A 9868-nucleotide genomic window follows, 5' to 3' on the forward strand; every position below is an offset into this window, starting at 1 on the left:
TTTGGTATGTTCCCAGAACTCTCGAACCAATCGACGCCGAGCATGCAGGCTATGTGGGTCAAGTTCACTTAATAAGACGACAGACCCGGACTTAGGTAAGCACACAGTCTGAAGATCTGAAGATTGCGGCAGCCCTTGAATTAACAGTGTATTTAGAGTTAAAAAAATATGAACGCAAGAACTGACATAATTATGGGGTGAGAACAAGCAATTGCTGGGTTGTAAGTTTTACGCGAATTATGCACCGTGCGCTAATTCGAATGAACCGCCATTGCGCCATAATACAGAGTGCGGTGGCATTTTGCACTGTCAACGCTGAATTTACAGTGCTATAAGCGCTGTAATTACAGGGCTGTAATTACCTAGGTACATACCTAGGTAAAGCTAGAGGGCGTTTTAGTGGGGTTCACTGTTACAGTGCGCGATATTACAGTATCTAAGTCCACCTGCCCAGGTGGGCAATCTCCAAATTTATAGTGAAGTTTACACTGTAGTACGATGTAGTGCCCTGCAGCTATAGGGGCCTTCAGCGCATGACTCCCTGTAATTACACTAATACAGTGCATTACACCACCATATTAGTCGCACGGCGTTTTGGCACGATCGCGGTTTTGTGCTTATTCGGACGCCGTATTACGTTATGAGCAGTGCGATGTCAATTCCTCCCTATTTCACATATATCTACAGTGCTAATAAAGACAAATAGCTCTCGATCAGCGCCCTACTACGTGTATTGCACTTGACACCAAAACTCCGTGTGTATGCATTGGCGACTGTAGGTACCTAGGTACCTTTAACCTCACCAGATCCGATGAACCGCCATCTATTATGCCGCCCTGCCTCTATTTCCGCGTCCTCGTCCTCTAGAGCTGGAACTGGGGCCACCTTCTGCAACAGCGCCGCTACCACCTCCACCATTACCGCCCCGGTTGTTATTATTTCCTTTTGATTTGTTGTTCCGATTATTCCTTTGCCCGCCTCCGTGGTCTTTCTTCTTATCTTTGCCTTCCTCACGGGCGGTTCGCCTTGCCTCTTCCTCCTGCATACGACGACTCTCTTGGTCCCACCATTCTTGGAAAGCCTGCTCTTGCTGAATTTCCTGCAAGCTGCGTTTCGCGACCGCCTCACGAACAACTTCCTGTTCACGTCGCTGTTCTCCAATAATGTCGGCGAGGCCGAGGCCCATTTCCCGCTCTGGTTTGGGCGCTCGCTTGATATACGACTTTGAATATGGCGCAGTTTGCTGTGGCTTGGACTGGACAGTGGACGATGAAGCGTTAGTTCCACTGTTGCTCCTCTGGCCCGAAAATCTAGTATCCGGAGATGCTGCGCGTCGCGGTATCGATTTATCAGAACCCGTCTCTGCAGCGAGAAGTGGCTTTGGCTTGGGGACACCTGTTGATGGACCTGCGGGGGATTCAGACGCATCGGTGGAGGATGCCTTCGGTAAAATCAGAGTCTTCTGCCAAGGTGACTCTTTCTTCTCGCTGACCTTTACCCAAGGCAATTGCGACTGTTGAGATTGCGATTCCTCTCGAGCTGCTTGCTCCGCTTGATGTTGCTGTAACTGCCTTTTCTTCTCCTTTTGAGATAGTTTCTGTGGTGTGGCTTTGCTACTCCCTTCCTTTTTCTCAGCCGCTAATCCTGCGGACAGAGCCGATTGAGGGGGTCGTGACTCAGCTAGAACTTCTTTCAAATCTAGACGCGAAGTTGGGAGCGCCGATGAACCCCAAGGATTGCCTATCGACGGAACACGCCCAGCAGGGTCAGTATGCGATTTCGCTGTTGTTAGATTCGGCTCTCGCGCTGAAATGGGGGGCGTGGCAATAGGTGTAGCGGCATCCCCGACGGATTTCCCTTTAGCATCATACCAAGAACTATTGAGGGTAGGCAACTGTTCTAGATCACCCCGCTCGCCAGGTTGTACTGGCCTGGCACTTGGGGAAACGGGATTAGAGCCGCCAGGCGACCCTTCTTCGTCCATAGCGAAGATAAGGTCTGCCTGTGAGTCGCGTGGCCGAAGTACGGGTGTGAATGGCTCGTTTTGAGCCGCCTTCGATTTTCTCCTCGTTCTATCCGGAATTAGCGAAATGTTAGGTTCATCTAAACTCCCGAAACGGGTCTTGAAGGAGGACGATAGCTTCCTCTCATCATCCTTGTGGTTTAGTTTGAACGCCATTTGCTTCACCCGTCTCTGCCTCTCTTCATCAATGTCTTGCGCCAATTCAGGGTTACGCTCATGAAGAAGCAAGTAGGCTCTCCCACTACGCGCGAAGGGGCATCTAGCTAGCTGGTTATCTCTTACAACTTCATCAAGTTCTAAGAGAAGATCTTCGTCAAGGTCATCAAGTAGACTATCAATAAGTTAGCTCCGATACTCTCACGCTGCTCTACAGGGACAATTCATAAATGCTATCGCGGCGAAAGGGCGAACAGTTGGTATATTGCGCTAGAGGCAGGGTCTGGGAAGCTGTGGGTAGGTTCTAGCCACTCACTGATTTTCGAGCATCGACTCCATCTGTAAGCAAATGTACTCCAACCCCTTATCCTTAAATTCGGTGACGGAACAAGGACTGATCGCGTTGAGGAGGGTCGAAATATTTCGAGTAGAAACTAGAGAGATTAGGAAATGAGATTGATTCAAGGATGAGAAAACTTACCAAACTGGCCGATAACCTTTTGGCAGATTTGCGATAGGCGATCCAACATGAGTTCGTTAGCAATGCTCATAACATCCATGACCAACTCGGAGAATTCGTCGATACTCTCCAAGATGACGTCGTCAAAGAGCTCTTCGCCAATATCAGCGTATAGATGTCGGAGTACGTAGTGGAAGGACTCTGGATCCATATGTTTCATGTCGATTCTAATGCGGTCCGCGTCACTTAATGCCGCACGGCGACTCTCCAACCACATACCACGGGAGCGGCCATTGAAAAGTCCTTGAAACCACGGACATCTTTGGCAAAGCAGTGAGCTATGGACCGGAATCTCGTCGCCATCCAGTTCCAAGACAGCGTCACCATCTCCAAAGAAAGCCGGATCCTCAATTGCTTTCCCAAAATCCTTATTCATAGAGCGCGGCGGAGAACTCTGGGTCCTAGCAGCGGCTTCTAGCTCAGCCATGCCAAGCTTAGTGGCCAGTTTCATGAGTTCCGTGCGGATTTGACGATATCTGTATGCTAGAGGTCTGGACTGCCGTGTGAAGTTCCAAGCGGGAATGACTCTATCGCAATACATATATACGACAAAGTTGATCAACGTGATCAAATCCACACTGCCCACAAGTTCCACGATGGTCAAATCGCCTTGCTTGCTGATATTGAGAACTTCCGGGACTTCATAAGTTCCAGTTTCTCTGAATCGTTGTAATCCAAGTCGTAGCAACGGACTTCGAGCCGACAACAACCAGGAATGTATAGGAATCGCCAGATCCGGGTAGGCGGCGGCACGGACAACTGTCCCGAGGCTGTCATTCCGAAAACCCCAGTCTCTAATATGGACTTGAAGATCCTCTTCAAGGTCGGTTGACGTTAATACCTCGTATGCCAACGAATCTACACGACCCTTTAGTACATCGGGATCTTGAAATTTCCATGTATCCTTATTCTCTCTCGCTTTGTGATTTAAGGCCTTGAATCCGGCGAGCGGGAACAGGGGTGCTACATCTTGCCATAAAGTCTGTTCATCAATTTCAAGTTGTTCCCGGGTTACATCACAATCTTTTCGGATTGCAGCGTACGCACCGAATGTGGAGCTCCTAACGGCGACAATGTCGGTGATATAGGGAACACGCTGAAACTTAAAATCTTTCCGTTTAGCATCTGCTGCTGCAGGCACTTTCGTATCTTTCGCTTTCGTTCTCTTAATACGGCGCCAAACAGCCCCGGACTGTGTAGAGATCATAACGGAACCATTCTCTCCAACAGCGACAGATTTGACGCCATCTTTTCTTGAACTCCAGATGCACTGGGGCACCGTTACGGCGTCCTTGATCTTAGATGGGTTGGTCGTAGAGGAAGCAGGTTGGGTGCCATCAACGGGTTTTTGATTAACTGCCATAGTGAAAAGGTCCCCATTTCCCGTCACGGCGGCAATGGTTTCACCACCAGAGGCGATTTGATGTATCTCTCTACGACCTGGGTCGTAGCGAGCCGACATCGAGAGTTGCACCGAACGTTGAAGTGGCGAATTTGTAAAGGGATCATAGCTGGGAAATTTGATCATATTATAACCATAGCTCGTAAAAACGCAGACAGTGTGGTCTTCGAATAGACAAGAAGTCGCCTTCTCGATAGCCGATACCATGACGATCGACGAGTGATTAGAAAGCAAGGTCGCGGCAACTTTTCTAGGATTAGTCTGGATCTCAAGGGATCTAGAGTCTGCATCCATCAAGGCAAGCTGGCCAACATTTCTGCCCCAGCAAAATAACGAAGAACCGGTGTGCGCTACAGAATGAATAGCAGAGACGGCTGCTCCAAGTATAACTTCCTTCTTTAGCGGTCCAAATATTTGTCGAGGAGTCAAGCTCATTGGTTCCTCATCGGGCTTTGCTGGAGGAGGCAGAGGGAACCCAAGTTGCGAATACGTATTCAACCCCCAGGTCCAAAGTTCCCCCGTATTGGTGACAGCCATTGAATGATTCTGACCGAGCGAGATTTGAATAACTTTCTTGTCCGACAACCCACCTAGAACAGGCATGAAATTGAATCTAGTATTTTCGTCGCCAAGACCTAGACGACCACCCCGACCAATACCGCAAACATACAGGTTAGACACAGGATCGGTAGTGAGAATAGCGCTGTGCAACTTAGAGAATGCAACATCCTGAATCACCAAAGGGCGATTTTGTATCAAGATGGGAATGTCGGACAAATCACGGGTCATGGAGTCCTCCAAATTTGATTGACGTTTCTTCCCATCCAGATACTGATCGTAGAAGTGTTGAATCAAGTGGTCCGGACGTTTTAAATAAATGCGCTCGGGAAATTGACGGTCGTCTTCATCACCAAGCCCGAGGGTAAGGTTATTGTTACTGCCAAACGTGAAGACTTCTTCACCTAGGCCAGAGGACCTCCCATGGTGTCTATACAATATATCAGCAAGGTACACATCTTCGGGTTAGATTGGACTAGGTCTAACCTAGTATCTTCACCCCCAGAACCATCATCGGTATCGGATTCATCCTCTTCCAAATTTGCGCGTTCTTTCGAAACCTTTAACGTTCGTAGCGCGATAGTTGCGTTATAGACGTCGAAAGGACTATTACCCTCGTGATCTTTCGTCTTGATCAATTGGCCAACCCTCGTGACAGTAGCGCCACCAAGCGCGCTCGTCAAGTCTTTTCGTTCCTTATCCAGCAATAATCGCGCAATCGAGATGTTGCCGTTGTACAGAGCCCTGTGTAGGGCATTCCAACCACTTTCGTAGTCTTGGATGTATATATCGATCGCAGGGTGGTCGAGGAGTGCTTCAACAAAGAGGATAGCATTCGGAGAAACGGACGAGGCAGCACGTAGTAGAATAGTCAAGCCTGAGTAATCGCGACTATTGATATCGCCTTTCCCAAGACTGCTACTAGCATTCTTAGGCGCGATAGCGGTAAGACCGAAGCCAGATGCCTTGCGCGACTTGGTAACAGCTCGCGGAGAACTTCCGAATGCACCAGGACTACCTACTCCCGTACCTGAGCTTTTGGATGGGGTTTGGGAATAGCCAGCCTGGGCCAGCAGCCGACGAAATTTGTCGACGTCATTTTCCCAATAGTATTTCCAAAGTAGATGACTCATGTGTATGCGATAAGGTGTCGTTCAAAGCACTTCAAACTGCACCTCGCTGTGAGTCTCGGAGGATCACGGCCTGTTTAAAGGTGCGATTGGAAGCGCTTCGACGTTACAAGAGGTTGATGGGGGGTTAATCCCGCTACGATGTACGACCCGGAATTCGTGGCTATGACAATGCAATGCGTGCGTTGGCTCTATCTTTAAATGTGTTCGATACGGAAAGCTACAGAAAGGCGGATCGGATGTCGCGTTCGAATTCGGTCGATACGAAGCTTCGCGGCAATACGTGTCTATCCGATGAATGGGGGTTGAGTCGTTCCCAATTCGATCGTAGGTGGCTACGAAACGACGAAAGGGATATGTTTGATCGATGCGCGGTCGTATTAGGGATGACGATCACTTATAAAAGGAGTCACTGGGGTGCGATTCGTCGGAAGTTCGCTTATGGATATTAGTTTCGGGGAAGTTTTCGCGAGGAGTATGTGGTAGATATATGTGTCATAAATGAAATCGAAGATGGAAGGAAATAGATGAATTGAAACAGAGTGGAAAGTTTGATAAGGGCCAAGTTGAAGCTGCCTACGATTTCTGTGCGCGCCTCCGAACCCCGCGACGCCATAGTAAAGAACCGGGTCATCGGAGACTTACCTCAGCCAATCACATCTCATACCGAAAGAGCATGTTCAATTCTCAGGACCTCACGGTTGCTCTTACCCGCTCCCTCGTGCGCTATAAATGGCTAAGTATGCCATCAGAGTTTCGACGCCTGTATCTGATGTACCACTGATGTATTAAAGACATCATAGGGCCATAACGTCGATTTTATCCAGTCGTCGACGCACGCTTTCCCTCGATATTCATAAACTTGAATGCAGTCTAATCGAGTACACATGTACGTACTTACCTAGGTATTTACTATAGGCACAAACAAAATACACGAGTTGCTAGGGAATTACTTTAAGTAGAATCGACAGCTTAAGGGTCTGCAGGATATTAGACATTGTGGAGAGGTGTTCGCATGCATATCCCCCACCAAATCCCCCCAGTTTCTGCCCTGATCCTCGCTAAATTGGGTATCGAACGAACAGACAACAGCGGTGAGACTCAGCTGAGCTATAGGGCTACGAATAGGATTGTACGCCGAGAAACTGTTTAATCCAGCCCATTGCTCATTCGAGTTCATAGCTGAGACCTTTATTATTATCTACAATGGTAAGGAATTACTCAAGTACCCAAACAACATCATAGTTTCTTCTGCTCCAGTTACGCATTGCTCTACAAGTGCTTTCTATATTTTTTACTGTCAGTGATCTAGTTGCAATCAACTAATCTGAGCACATACGTAGGTATACACTTAGGCACGAAAATACGACGATACATACGTTGTAGTCATTGCTTAATATAAAACTACAATGCTTCTTAATGAGTTTTGAACAAGCCTTGTGTCAATCAGGTGGTGATCAGACGCGTATGATGTTTATAGGTTATTGATTTCAGTACGAACGTTAGAAGCACTTGATTAAGGCGCTAGCAGAAGCTTTAGTTGCACTATTATCAGGCTTGAGTTACTAAAAATCAGGTACCTAGATTAAGGAGTCCGTTCAAAGAGTAACAAATAGGCTCACTAGCCATGAAATAAGTACCAAATAAAACGCAAGTTGAGACATTAAATATCGCCTATATGGCTCTTAGGTACTATCTAGGTAGTATGTACGTAATATGAATGAATAAAGGGATTCCAGAAGAGGTTAATTACTCGGGATAGCTTACTTCAACAGCGTGGGAGGACGGTTACTACCCTAATCCACTGGCGCCGTAGTTACCTTTTGTACCTAAAGTTAGGTAAATGCGGGGCCGCTGATAACTCCGATGCGGCGGGCATTCTAGGGCTAGTGGGTTCTAAATCGGTTCGCTATCAGGCCATACGCCGCCATCGCAAATTGGGATTGAACTTTTGATTTTCTCACAATTAAATAACCGCCAGTAACCGTAGGTATGTCTTCGTTTGATACTCAATCCTATTCCCAATCAGATTCTTTTTTACAAGTCGCTTACCTTTTTATAGTGGTTAGACTCGTCCAAGATGTCGCAAGATCAATCGTTACCTTTTATATACACGTTCGCCGCAGGTTAGTCGCAAACTCATCCTCCGTATCTCGGTGACAATGGCCATACCATGTGAAGCTGACAATGTAACTCAGGCGCCGTCGCCGGCATCTCGGAGGCAAGTAACGAACTCGAAGTCCTTGCGCCTATATATCCGACTAATAATATTTTCTGTCCTCTTTCAGATCTTAACAATGTACGTATTGACTACCCCGCAACAATTGTCGCGTGCGCATTATTAACGTAAACTAGGTATCCTCTAGATGTTGTGAAGACTCGAGTGTGAGCGACGATACGATCCGATCTACGAGATAGCCTAAACTTACCCTCCAATAGACAACTTCAAACCGGAAAGGCGACCGGCGCGGATGCTTACACAGGCATGCTGGATTGTTTCCAGAAGATCGTTCGCAATGAAGGGTACGGCAGCTACCTAGAAATACAGAACGTTGGGCTTACTCGGGGCGCAGGTTTTCGAGACTCTACAGAGGTATCACCGCTCCCATCTTGATGGAGGCGCCGAAGCGTGCTACCAAGTTTGCCGCCAACGACGAATGGGGCAAATTCTACCGCAAGGCATTTGGCGCTGAGAAGATGAACCAATCGCTCTCGATTCTAACCGGCGCGTCTGCCGGAGCTACCGAGTCTTTTGTCGTCGTTCCGTTCGAGTTGGTCAAGATCAGATTACAAGACAAGGCTTCAGCAGGCAAATATTCTGGTATGATTGACGTCGTAGCGAAGACAATTAAGAACGAGGGTCTTCTAGCCATGTACAACGGCCTAGAGAGCACTATGTGGCGCCACGTACTATGGAACGCCGGTTACTTCGGCTGCATTTTCCAAGTCAAGGAGCTCCTCCCCAAGGCCGACACCAAGAAAGGCGAGATCATCAACGGCTTAATATCCGGTTCTGTGGGTGGCACAGTCGGAACAATACTAAACACACCAATGGACGTTGTCAAGTCGCGTATCCAGAACAGCCCGAAGGTTGCCGGCCAAATTCCCAAGTACAACTGGGCTTGGGGTGCCTGTGCGACTGTGATGAAGGAGGAAGGATTCGGCGCCTTATACAAGGGTTTTTTACCTAAAGTCCTAAGACTTGGTCCCGGTGGAGGTATTCTGCTAGTCGTTTTTACAAGTGTCATGGTAAGAATTCGTATGTTCCCCCCTCTAACTTACCACTCACTAATACCACCCACTCCTAGGATTTCTTCCGCTCCATGAAAACACAATAGAGAATAAACATAAAATGGCTTCAACGCCTCACGGAGTTTTCGGACATTAAGTCTCATTTGCTATTAAGCAGTTTGCATATTAGCCGCGATGTCTCCATAGAAGATAGATACCTCTAGTACGCGCTTTCCCTCCATACTGCCGGTCTTGGTCGTTGAATTGATGATATACCCACCAGAACAAGCTTTACACGCAGTCCCCTTATTTAATGATTTGGAAATTTGATATTTGACGTAAAACGCCTGCACTGATATCAACTATTTAGTGACTTAATCGAAGTTTTAAGATGAATTCCTCTCCAAATAAGCACAGCAGCCAACACCTACTTTAGGTAGATGTTTTAACACTTTAAGACGCATGTTCCAATCCTCTTACTTCTTTTTTCAGATTTCCGATGCAGCAGGCTTGCCTCCTCTAGAGGCCATAATCCACCCTGCCACATCCTGCGAAAGGATGCCCTAGATGGTTATCACCGCCTTATGGGAATTGCTTCTTCTTTCGCCCAACCATACCAATACATACAGCAGCCTACCACCGCAACCCACCAGTACAGCCACTTCCAAGCTAAGGTCAAGTCTCGGGAGGATCGCTCCAGCCCTCAAGTGTGTTGCGTCGCAACTACTCGTTAGCTTTTGGTTAACTGTCACCTTCGTTGATTCCATCGGGGGGGGGGGGGGGGGGGGGGGGGGGGGGGGGGGCGGCGGGGGGGGGGGGCGGGGGGGGGGCGGGGCGGGGCGGGCGGG

The 9868-nt window shown here is 48.0% G+C and overlaps 2 protein-coding genes across 2 annotated transcripts; one reads left to right on the plus strand and one right to left on the minus strand.

Moving 5' to 3' along the window:
- Positions 1-568: 568 nt before the first annotated feature.
- Positions 569-6350, minus strand: F4822DRAFT_407326 (uncharacterized protein). Its single transcript, XM_051458478.1, has 4 exons — positions 5146-6350; positions 2661-5089; positions 2496-2613; positions 569-2354 (listed from the first exon to the last, which is right to left on the minus strand). The coding sequence occupies exons 1-4, from the start codon at positions 5790-5792 to the stop codon at positions 827-829; spliced, it is 4722 nt and encodes a 1573-aa protein (XP_051313474.1). The 5' UTR covers positions 5793-6350; the 3' UTR covers positions 569-826.
- Positions 6351-7738: 1388 nt separating this feature from the next.
- F4822DRAFT_407330 (mitochondrial 2-oxodicarboxylate carrier 1) lies at positions 7739-9499 on the plus strand. Its single transcript, XM_051458479.1, has 9 exons — positions 7739-7779; positions 7852-7915; positions 7988-8010; positions 8078-8088; positions 8145-8174; positions 8229-8312; positions 8363-9038; positions 9098-9243; positions 9304-9499. The coding sequence occupies exons 2-8, from the start codon at positions 7870-7872 to the stop codon at positions 9125-9127; spliced, it is 900 nt and encodes a 299-aa protein (XP_051313475.1). The 5' UTR covers positions 7739-7779; positions 7852-7869; the 3' UTR covers positions 9128-9243; positions 9304-9499.
- The last annotated feature ends 369 nt before the right edge of the window (positions 9500-9868 follow it).

Source organism: Hypoxylon trugodes (assembly GCF_022578975.1).
Source record: "Hypoxylon trugodes strain CBS 135444 unplaced genomic scaffold F4822scaffold_6, whole genome shotgun sequence".
Taxonomy (NCBI): Eukaryota; Fungi; Ascomycota; class Sordariomycetes; order Xylariales; family Hypoxylaceae; genus Hypoxylon; species Hypoxylon trugodes.